The sequence below is a fragment of the Triticum aestivum genome, chromosome 1A, assembly GCF_018294505.1.
Source record: "Triticum aestivum cultivar Chinese Spring chromosome 1A, IWGSC CS RefSeq v2.1, whole genome shotgun sequence".
NCBI lineage: Eukaryota > Viridiplantae > Streptophyta > Magnoliopsida > Poales > Poaceae > Triticum > Triticum aestivum.
The window spans coordinates 285,912,590-285,924,865 of record NC_057794.1 but is presented as its reverse complement, the minus strand read 5'-3'; the positions used below and the strand labels follow the sequence as shown (position 1 = coordinate 285,924,865).

At 44.1% G+C, this 12,276-nt stretch overlaps 1 protein-coding gene across 1 annotated transcript; it reads right to left on the bottom strand.

Annotated features, from left to right (window-relative positions):
• Nucleotides 1-4,287: 4,287 nt before the first annotated feature.
• LOC123046193 (uncharacterized) lies at nucleotides 4,288-11,950 on the bottom strand. The gene is made up of 12 exons (XM_044469504.1): nucleotides 11,576-11,950; nucleotides 11,357-11,458; nucleotides 10,365-10,445; nucleotides 9,731-9,840; nucleotides 9,506-9,641; nucleotides 9,333-9,431; nucleotides 7,406-7,511; nucleotides 6,929-7,248; nucleotides 6,667-6,849; nucleotides 6,380-6,577; nucleotides 5,776-6,090; nucleotides 4,288-4,694 (listed from the first exon to the last, which is right to left on the bottom strand). The coding sequence occupies exons 1-12, from the start codon at nucleotides 11,888-11,890 to the stop codon at nucleotides 4,602-4,604; spliced, it is 2,058 nt and encodes a 685-aa protein (XP_044325439.1). The 5' UTR covers nucleotides 11,891-11,950; the 3' UTR covers nucleotides 4,288-4,601.
• Nucleotides 11,951-12,276: the final 326 nt, after the last annotated feature.

Below are 12,276 nucleotides of genomic sequence, written 5' to 3'. Positions count from 1 at the left end.
GGTAATGATTCTAATGTTCATGAGAATATGATGTTGCCTATATTGGATACATTTGTTTTGTTTAAAAATGAAGGGCCTAGCTTGGAGAAGGATGAACACTGGAGCAAGAACAAGCATGGAGATGATGGCATGCATAAGGGAAACAAGAACGGAGTTTCAAGTGATGATTTCAGGACTTTGAAGCCACTGTAATGAGTGCATGAAGTCTTGGACGAAATATACAAGATGCTACTTCACAAATTTCGTCCAGAGGCTATTATAGGTGCTGCGTCACCTTATTATTGGGCCGGGCCCATGTAATTTCAAAATACATAAGTATAGGCTGTTTTTAGAGTCCGTATGTGTGGGGAAACAAGAGATAGGGTTGGTTTAGGACCCCTCCCCCAAGAGCCATGAAATTCCCCCCTCTTCCTCCATATATACAGCCCTTAGGGCATCGCTCAGACTTTGGGTTTTGTTTAGATTAAAAGTTCGCCATAGCTGCAACTTCGCGTACTTCGTTTGTGTTCAACGACCAGACAAAGACGTCACAGAACCCCACCTTGATCAATAAAGCTCTCATCTTATATTCTTGCTATCTTAGTTTCTTGCTTGTTCTTCGTTTGCTTGCAGGAAATAGACCCTCGTGGTCAGGTTGATCGTACTCCGGCGTGGTCAATAACCCCTCGGAAGTTGGTATAGCGATTGCTAAGGCGCGACGTCTCGCACGTTCGTAGTCGGATCGTCAAGGTCGACTCTCACAGAAAATGATAGATGTATCATCAAAACATCGGGACACCCTCGCCTCTATCATCTCCCTGGTTGCTTGGAAGAGGCAGGGGCATAGTTTGGAGTGGCGGGCGAGATATGCACATCGACAAGAGACAAAGAAGTAAGTTGGGTTGGCGGAAAGGAAGAAAAATAGGTGAGGTGGCATGTTTTAAGAAAGACACCCAAAGGGCATCTTATATCTAGTAATTGTCAAGAAAATAGTAGGTAATAATGGAACTACACCGTGAGCTAGACTAGTTTTCTTTTCCTATGATTGTATGCCGCCTGCTAGAGGTTGAAAATTGAATTGAACCAACGGTAGAGGGAAGAGACACGTGAAAATGCCCTCGTCATACTAGGTTTTGAAGACAACAATAGCCACTTGTCAATAGAACCAAGGTCTAGTAATCGCATAAGAGACATCAATTTGGGCATCACCCACGCGGCACAGGCTTACAATCCTTCACTGTCAGGCCAGAAGGTTGGAGAAACCGGACCATGCCACTTTTTTTAAAGAAGTTGAAGTCACTGCACCAAGAGCCAGCCAAATGCTTCCCTTAATTGACAGACCAACTACGAAGATACAAGGATAAACATATCTAGCAATAATTGCCAATACTAGCCCTTCAACGGCGTCAGGTTGGAAATGTCGAGGTAGGTGAGGTCGAAGATACCTTATTACAACATATCATAGCTGCAATTACCTCGTCAATACCGCCAGGGAATCAAACCATAGAGAAATAATAACCTATTATAACTAGTAGGGAAACAAAAGGAACGGGTGCCCCACTCCTCTGGCCCACCACCCAGACCGTCGGACAAGGAAAAGAAGGGTGACCAATGTAGTAGCATGGAGATCTTAGAGCATCTACAGCCAGGCGCCTCAAACCTGCCTCATATGCCCAGGCGGGCTGCCCAGTCACTGTCTAGTCACGAAATTTCAACCCAGACGGGCTCCTTAAACGGGCCTCAAACGTCTGGGCTGATCGACACCCCTCATATCTAGCACAAATATGGGGCCGATATAGGGGCGCCCGGGCACGACCGCCACGTCGGACCCGACAGCCCAACCCCACCACAAGTTGCATCAAATTCACCAAACCCTTCCTCCTCCCGTCGACCATCCAACCTTTCCTGCGCCGGAATCCTCGCCATCCCCCATCCTTTCTCCCAATCCTCACCACCAGTCCTGATCCACCCCCGGAGATGTCGTCTAGCCCGTCCCAGACCGCCGCTACGGAGACGCGGTCCGCCTCATCCATCGGCGTCCCTTCGTTGGCTCCGACTTGCAAGGCGAAGAACATCGCCCGGAAGTTGCGGTGACACCGACAGTGAGAGAGGGAGGCAGCGTCGTAGGGAGGTTTGGACATGATGGAGCAGCTGTCTCCTCCGTCGTGCCCGGAACCCCGCACCCCTTCCATCCGATCACCAATGCAGATTACGTCGTCCGACCCCGTTGGGACAGAAGAGGATTCCACGGTCGGCTGGGCCATTCCGGAGAGATTTCCACCCATGCAGATGCCGGTGGTCGACGTATGTTACTCGCCACACTCATTCAGGTGCGGATGAGCACGGGCAGCGGCAGCACCCCGACTGCCCTCGACATGTTCGACGGAATGACCGAACAAGAGTCGGTACGTTTTCTTTGGTCCCGTTCGATCAGATTTTTGCATAGACCACTAGTTCATGTCGCACATGATGAATGCTTGCAAACCATAATCATGTAGGAGGTGTTCTTGTCGAATATGAACAATGACAATGAAGATCCGACCGAAATGGAGTATGAATTGGAGGCCACCACCGCATTTGAAGTTGGAACAACATCCGATCCCAATCTGAGCAAGAAGAAGAAGAATACCAAGACGGCGAAGGCAAGAGGTCCGACACTCTCAAGATTTGAGGACATCTTGTTGGTCAAAGCTTGGTTGGCCACAACGATGGATCCAATATGCAGCACCGAGCAAAAGGGGAACACGTATTGGGAGAAAATTTGGAAGGAGTATCACGAACAAAAGGAGTATGTGGAGCCGCATCTCTCCAACATTGTTGGGGGATCATTCAAGGGGAAGTGAACAAGTACGCCAGCTACTACTGTCAAATGACCAAACGCCCTCAAAGTGGGATGGGAGTGACAACTCACGTAAGCTCAATTGCTTCATCTTGCCGTCATTTGCATATGCTTCTTGTGTTTGCATTCTCGTGCTCATATGTATGTTGTTTACTAGACGGCGGTGGTGGCCATTTTGTTTCACGAGGTGGAGAAGAATCCGTTTGCTTTTAGCCATGGTTGGATCATATTGAATGGCAAGCCAAAGTGAAACCAACTTGTGGCCAATCTCAAGTCCAGCAAGAAGAGGAATGATGGCTCAAGCTCCAACCAATCAGTTGGGTTGGACGGTGAAGAGGACAATGTTGCCGTCACAAATGGAAAAGCCACCGTGCCAAAGGATAACCGCCAAGTCATGGGAAACAAGTGGGAGAAGGCACGTGCCTCCCGTGACGCCGCGGCTACAAAAATGTTGTCCACATGGATGGGCATTTTTTCGGCGAGGGAGAACAAGAAGGTGGAGAGGTACAAGCTCATGTTGAATGCGCAAAAGGAGAGGATGGAGTGGGACCGGAAGAGGGCGGAGAAGAAGTTCGAAATTGAGAGGGAGAAGATCGAGTTGGAGAAGCAAGAGGCGGCGATCAAATGGGAACTCGAGAAGGCCAAGATATTTGGCAACATAGAGCTTGAGATGGAGAGTTTGCAACTCGCACGGGAAGCGGGGGGTGCGAGGATCATGTTAGCGGACGAAACCCTCTTGGATGAGCATGCGAAGAAGTGGCTTGCGGACAAGGAGATTAACGACCGTAGAAAGTACGAGGCGGCGAGGGCGGCTGTGGCCCTGATGCAGGCGGAGGAGGCAGCCCGAATGCAGGCAGAGCAGGACACATTCCGCTCGGAGCACGCACCCGGACAGTGATCCGAAGCTATCCTCATGCTCGGACATTGATTTCATTTTAGCATGTTCGGTTTATTGAACTATGATTTGCTTTGCTTTGTTTTAAACTGTTGAATTCGGACAACTTGTATCGTATGATCGACATGCATGGATTTAAGGATCAGAATTTAGATGCTCTTAGGTGACGGATAGGAAAACAGTTATCCTCCTAAAAAATAGAAACTCCCAAAACGTTAGTGGAAACGGATTCAACGACGTACACATGATTCACTGGGAGAAAACCAGGTCAAAACCAGTGAACCATGGATACATGGTGTTTTAAATGATTTTATGAGTTTGAGGAGCATTTTCAAACAAAACTTAAGTTTCAACTTTCGAGGTTGTAATACGAACTCCAGAACAAGTTCAGGGCACAATGTGGACTTATCTCACAGATATAGTCGACTTGATCAATTCCAATAGAACACCAGGATACGACCATTTAGCATATGTAAGTTCTACATGGTATACAAAGCAGCCACACACGGAGTAAAATTACATGATACTTATGCTCTAGTACAACACCTTGTTGCATGATTCCACACAGAGGGTATATCCATGTCAGTTTTTTATGATCATTTGTTTCCATAATCACAGAATACACCAAAAGGCCAAACAAAGATTAAACCACTGGCAAACGCATCACAAATCCACAACCGCCACGGTTTCAATCACTTCCTACTTCTCCATTATTCTTTGGTCCTTGCTGACTTTTTTGCCCCTAAGTTTCAGTGTTACATGAGCAAAAAGAGAATCACACAAGGTTGAAATGGGCGCCTAGTCCAAATACAGCTAAAGAAGGAAAAGTATGAAGAAACAGTTTGCTTTCTAAAATAAAATAAAATGTGTGGTATTTTACACAAGGCACTATGAAAAGATTTGTTGGATCACTGTCTCTGCATTTCCGCTATACTGGATGAGTAGTTGGATGGCGTCGGCCCTTGGCAAAGCAAGGAATTCCTGCCAACAGGAGATAAGGCTAAGCGATTAATTGATGAATCATATATGGAACTGGTGGGAAGATGGTAGTACTGACAGAGTTTGTGCGCAGTGCACATATCATTTTCGTCTTAGAAGTACATGCATAAGCATATATATTGTATAAATATAAAGTAGAAAATTCAACATCATTATCCACTCTAAATCTATTCAACGTTAAACAGACAATTTGAATGAACTTCTTTTGTCTGGATAAGTTATTTAAAAGATATGAACCAGAAATACCACCTCTGTTCCAAATTAGATGACCTTTGAAAAAGCATGCGTCAAACTCAAACCTCTCCATCTTTAACTGACTAGTACAAAAATCTTTGGGTAAGTTAGGTGCAAACGGTACCATTAAAGTTGTCATTGTAAATAGTTATTAGTTACACACTATTTTTTGTAATCTTTTACCTCCATCTTCATACAAAAAGTAGTGGTCAATGGTCAAAGCTGCATACTAAAAACCGTGCACTGTAAAAACGTCAGATATTCGAACTGAGGGATTTACTGGTAAGGGTGTCCATGTGTAACACCAAGCCACAAAACTCAAATTCATTGAGATCCATCAATTTAATTTGCCCTCAGAATGTGATTTCTCCTTTAGCCAAGTGTTTTATAATATCCAACTTAGGTCAACCTCATTGACATCACCTTTCCTACAGCCTCTTTCGCTGTAAGTTTAAGCATAATTAACTATTGTTAATTGCTTCGTCTCCTGCTGCTACTGCATTAAGTAATTTGTCCAATGCAAACTAGGGGTGTTTGCCTTTAAAGAGAAGTAACAGTAAGATTGAGAATATGAATTGTATATGTTGCCACCCATTGGGGAAGCCATTAGCAGAAGTGCAATCAGTTAGAAATGTGGAGATAACATTGGCATGCACAAAGGGTAAATGGGTCTTCCACACCCAACATAATCTTTGACTAACGGTCACTGATGGCATGAAAAGCACCAATTTCGATGGCACACGAGTGATAACAAGTAATTCCGTGGCTTATCATGAAAGGAGTTAATCAGCAGCAAATAACAAAAGCTTTTAAGATATATACCACTTACCATAACTTTGAGTATAGCGCTTTCATCGCAGACAACTTCCGATGACTCCTGAGGGCTACTACCTTCATCCAGCACCTTGCCACTTGAGCATGTTGTGATCTGAGAAGATCCATTTCCACATTCATCTGTAAGAACCTTGGACATAGTGCGACTCACAGGTGGATCAATCTCTTTTAGAGAATCAATCTTCAAAAAATGATCAAAACGGTCCTTGCACATCTGAAGCTTAAACCATTCGGTGTGTGTGTGAAGTGTTGTCCTGACTATCTTCATCAGTTGAGGTTCTTCAATACCAAGCCTCCTGCTTATCGCAAGCTACAGAAGAGAAGATGTCATGATACCATCCAAATTCACACTAAATAAACACGATGGAACACGGCCCCAATTCCTTCACTTTGATTTCAGTCTGCAGCACAGTTTTGCCTTGTACTGCTGCTACTAACCAACCACAGAAGGGGTGATGGTGTCTTCTAACATGAACATAGGAGATATGGCAAATTGCAGTCTAATACCACAAGTACACAACAGATATTGAAAATGCAGACCAATTACACTGATAGGTGAGACTTCGTATCGACTTGCAACATATAAACATCAAATATACCTGCAGAGAACTTGCAAGAACAGGCAACGATACTGCTTTTGTGAGTACATCCTCATTGAGTTGAATCAGTGTTACCAAAGTTTCCTTCAAAGGCTTCAGTAAAGCTTGGTTACTGGCAGCAAGAGGTCCCAGGTGCGCAGATGCAACCTTGAGAGCAGCTACATGATCACCGCCAGCTACTAGCTTAAGAAATTCAACCTGAAATGGTAGATTCAAAATGTGTAAGGTTCTTCCTTCCTACCTACAAGGCCCTGCAGAATAACGTGATTACAATGTTGGGCTCACACCTGTTTTAGCTGAAACAGAAGAATAGGGTTTTGCGAAAAGAAATCAGGATCTATGCTGTTTATTTCATCCACAACTTTGGAAGCCATTCCTTTGCGTGTGAGGTCCCTCATCTCTAAAATAACCTCATACTTCTGATCTTGCATATTCCTAGTATCAGACAAACCAGTATCTAACACAGAGTCCTAAAACAGGGAAATTATTATGAATAAACTTCTGAAAAATTTAGTGTAATGCAAAACAATGATTTGAAACAAAGCTTACATGTTCTCCTATTACAACATCTTCGTCCATGTCAAAGGCAGGAGACAAGGTATCACGATTTGCATCAACTGGAGTCTCAAAAGCATAATTAAGATCATCTGCTCGACCTCTCCATCTCTTTCGCCTTCCCTGCCCTGATGTACTGCTTCTAACCCTTCGTAATCTCTTCGACCAGGAATCATGATGGGTAATATCACTGGTGCAACAACCGCCATCCTGCTTGCCAGCCGATTCACAATCAAGCTGTGCTTCATTGTTGGCTCCTTGATTATTTATGAAACTAACATCAATGTTTTGACTGCATTGCATGTCAGCAGTTCCTACAAAATATCCAAAAGATGATTCTCTTTAGTACTACACAGGAGTATAATGTAATAATTCTACGAGTCAACTAAGCAATAGAGAGCACTATATGGAAGTACGTATTTGAAGCCATAAAATTGTCAAGTAGGCTCAACTACAGGTTCAGTAATTTACCAGGAAGGGCATGAGAACAGCCTTGAACAATTCCCCTGTATATACAGTACTCATGTACAAGTTTATCCAGAAGTGACAGGTCCATCTTCATTCGGCACAGTTCGTTCTGGAATTTTACAGAGTAAACTTACATTACAGATACTATATATTCAGGAAGGCACAAGGAATTATTGCCGAATAATAAATACAAACAAAGAACTAGCCTGCTGTGGCTAGGGCTGTCAATTCAGCTCGTTCTCGTCAAACAGTTCAAACTCGATTTGGAATGGGCAATACCATCTACTGTATGGCCTGGGGCGTCCACGATTTCCTAAAGCCCAAGTCCACAAGAAGCTACGCCTAACAAGGAGCACAGAATCATATGATCCATCATTTATTGCTTGCTAAAAACAGGATGGTCAGTACCTTTTTAGTATGACCCCGGCTGCTGTACAATGGTGAGGCTGGATGACTCGGCTATAAGAGAATGAAGGCCTGAGGCACTGGAACTGGAAATCTATGCCTAGCGCACCGGCACAACTGCTAAGAAAAAAATAAGTAATATTCTTTTTGGTGGTTTAGCTGAGCCCCAATGAGGCGAGCTCGAGCTGTTTCGAACTTTCAGTGAGTCGAGCTTGAGCTGTTCTGTAGGCTCAATGGACTGAGCTAGAGCCTGATATTTGGCTCAAAGCTTATATCAAGACCGGGTCAAGCCAGGGTATATTTACAGCTCCAGATGTTATGTATTAACAAGCAACTAAGCACACATCAGTAGCTTTTGCCTTTTACCCTACAACTATAAAAACCTTTTAACTTTTCACCCAATCTCTAATCTCTCTGACCCCCCACCACACATCACAGCACAACCCATGCTGTGGCTTGCCGCTTCTTCAATGGGTGCACTCATGCCTTCCTATCCTTTTGCAACTTCATCCAGCTAGTTAGAGCCTCCTCCTATTTGGCTGTGGCAACTCGAGCCATCTTTGCTGGCAAATTTGGGTGCCTGTGAGGATTAGAGCTACTGATTTTTTAGCTAATAACTATGGGATCTCAATTTTATCTTCCAAGATCAGCTGTTCCATTTGCTTGCTCAGATGCTAATTTCTGAAGCTTGTGATTAATTTGCTTGCTTATGAAATTAGTCCATGCTAGCTAGGGCTCCTTGCCTGCAGCATGCGTGCGACTGCAACCATGCTCAAGGAAATGCCCAAACAGACAAATCATTGTTACATCACAGAATCTTGGTGTGGGGTGGAATGCAGCGGTTTTGGTGGCAGGCAGGATGTAGACGAGTGAGAGATTTTAGCACAGCATCACAAATCCTCAATCAAAGGCGTCGTGCTGTGTTGTTGGTCCCTCAGCAACTCGTCCTCTGACGGCGGTTCCACATAACGGAGCTCATGAGAGACAACAGAGAATGGAGTCCTCACATGCCCCATTCTGCCCGTGGCCTTGCCTCAGCTGAAGCTGCATGGAAGAGGTTGCCAGAAGCACCCATGCTAGGAAAGAGAGGTCAAAAGTGGAAAAGAGGAACACCAAAGGAAGAATGGGAAGAGAGTAGCTAGTAGACAAAAGCAGTGATGTGACTGCCAACATGGGACAAGTGAACATTTTGATAGTTGAAGGTACCACAAAAAACTAATGGAATAGCATAGGTGGGATAAGTGAACAGTTTTGATAGTTGGAGGGGGGGGGACGATTTTTTTTAGAAGTAGCTGTTTTGTGGACTTTAAGTTCTTAAATATATATATCCAGCCAATAAAAATAGTGCTTTGATTGACAACCCATTTGAAGGAGTAACAAACTCACTAAAGGTGCAGCTTTTACACATGCAAGAAAATCCAAAACATTTTTATCCCTTTGACAGGTATTTGAAATGGAAGTGGTAACACAGATATCCATATTCATAGCTAAATAATTTTATACTCAATTTATTTGGTAATAAGACCTGAAATGCTTGATACAAATCTCCTTTTGCAAACTTCAAGCTGTCGATAGCGCCTTGTCTTGTCAACTCAACCGCATGTGCTAGGGCTTGAACATCAACCTAAGAGTTGATTATTAAAAGCTGGCATATGGAGCATAGTACAGTATAATTAACAGTTACCAAGAAGAGCTTGCCTCGTCAAATGGTGGTGCTTCTACTGAACATTCCTGGGTAACTGCAGGCGGATCACGGTCCTCGAAGAGTAGCCGCTCAGTTAGATCAGATATAGGTGATGAAACTCCTTGGCGCGAGCAGAATACTTTGTGAATGCTTTACAAAATGTTGTAAGATTGTCAGACGATGAGGCAGTAGCCTAGCAACCCATGTTAGACAATATGAGGATGTAACATATGATGTACCTTATTAAGTATCTTAAGGACATTGAGAGAATAGGATCATAAGCTTGTAAATGAGCTCTTAATATGGATGATAGCAACCCAGCAAGTTCAAATCTCCTCTTTATAGACCACTGTCGAGCAAAGAATTCCAACAGGAAGAAATATGTCATATATCAAAAAGTAACAGCTTGCACATAGTGCAATAAAGCTGAAGATGTAAAATAGCATTCTCCCATCAGAAAATAGAGGTTCCACAAAGTAACAAACATAGCAATTAATAGCATGAGTAGGCCAATCTTAAAGACACTCTAGTTATACACAGAAAACTGTCCATGAACCAAAAGCAGACAAAAGCTATCTGGATAAGTAAATACTCCCTCCGTCCCAAAATAAGTGTCTCAACCTTAGTACAACTTTGTACTAAAGTTAGTATAAAATTGAGACACTTATTTTGGGCCTGAGGGAGTAATTCAGAATCCTTACTTTACATTGACAGTTAAAGCTTTCTTTCCCCTCAAGTCTAGTAACAGCGAAAAAGGACCTCTAAATCGCTACTTAAAGAACTAGATATACTCAAAACAGAAATGATGAGCAAATCTAAGCTACCTTGTAATTATTCTTAAAAGTGTATATGGACGGTTAGGATTGTGCATACCTCATTGACGACTGGGGAAGATTGATCATCTTGGTCATATATTAAAACCAGCAGTATATGTTTGAATTCCTCGTAAGCTTCCTTTGGAACATACCAACACACCAATATTCATTATGCAAAATCCAAACGAACACAATGAATATGAATGACAAAAAATACAGGTGACTATATCCGAATATGTAGGAACTTGACGATAGTAAAGTAAAAAAAAAACATATCACAGGATAGTTCACATTGATGATATGACATATCAGTTAGGCTACAATACATGCCTCCTCAACGCAGGCAGTGGACACCGGACATAACAGTAGTTAGGGCCGACAGGAGCAACAGCAAGCTGAGATGTAGCATCTGCTACACAGCAATTCATAGACATTTGAAGTAGTCTGTTAATAAATTAGCCTAGCACAGACACGCAAGCAATGACATGCTTCCCGTAGTGTCATTGTACGTCAGGTCATTAGCATACATCCTCTGCCTGATGGATTTCTACCCCTAATTCACAACAGCTCATTACTGGAAGGACGCCAGGATACCCTCTACTTTTTTAGTATTTGTGTTCAACATGTGAGTGTCTAATAGATCTCTCATTTGCCCCCCCCCCCCCGAGCTGGAAAAGGAAAAAACTGGAAATTGTGTTCTCAAATAGGAACATGGCATAGTGCACGCGGGCCTCTAGTAATTCAATTCTATTTTCAGTGCTTGTATGAAAACATAAGTACAGCTTTACGGAGGAATTTAGTGAAAGTAATAAAAAAAGAGTTTGTTGCAGCATCTTATTCCGATATATTTGCTCAAAGAAATCCTATAAGATACCAAATGGTGCAAACTTGCTACCGAAGTCCTACTTCCAGACAAGGTTCGCGCAAAATTCATGTGATCCAACCGGACACATGCAGACTAGTGTACCCAACCGGAAATCAAGGCAGTGCAATAATCAATCAATTCAAGGGCTCTTAAGGCGAGAGGAAGGGAGTCGATGCAGCACTCACAGGGTAAGCGTCGAGAGCACAGGGTGCGAGAGCTGTGCGGAGACAGTCGAGCGCCGCCTCCCTGTCTGCCTCCGTACCCCGCCTCACCAGCTCCACGAATCTCTGCACAACCACACAATTGACATCCTGCCTGCGTGCCGGAGAACATAAAACGAGAGAGAGAGAGAGAGAGAGAGAGAGAGAGAGAGAGAGAGAGAGAGAGAGAGAGAGTTTAGGTACCTGCTTGTGTAGGTGAAAGAGAAGGCGGTGGTCGAGTAACGCGGCAGGGGCGTGAGCTCGGAGGAGCGCGAGGGCGGCGTCGACGTCGCCAGCCTCGAGCGCGCGACGGGCCCGGCGGATGAGGATGCGCGAGCAGTACGACGAGGAGGTCGAGGTGGATGGGGATGAGGAGGTGGCGGTGGTGGTGGAGGAGGATGGGGATGAGGGCGGCGATGGGGAGGCGGGAGGGGCGATGAGGCGATCGGATCTGACGAAGTCGAGCACGAGAGCGTCGAGCGAGTCCCAGTTCACCGGCGAAGGGGGCAGCGGGTCCATCGCCGGCGAGGAGATGGCGGTGGCGTGGGGCTAGGGGGGACGGGTGGGATTGGGAAGTTGAGATGATGAAGTCGGTGGAAGGTAGCAGGGTCGGGTGCCTACGTGTAACGAAAACGAACTGATAGGTTTTTTTTCTTTCTTTTTTTCTTATTAATCGGTGACAATCTTGGTGTCATAAGTTGATACGAGTCCCGGGTCTAGAATAAGGAAGCCACAATCATAGGTAGAGAAGAAAATGCAATAATAACGTTCAATGGTTAGAAGGTTAATTATATCGAGTACATCTGTATCTATAACCAAAGAAACATATCTAACTAATCTCGAACATCAGATCAAGTCAATCAAGTCAATCTAATAGCCTAAATTGCTCAAATGATGAGCACTTC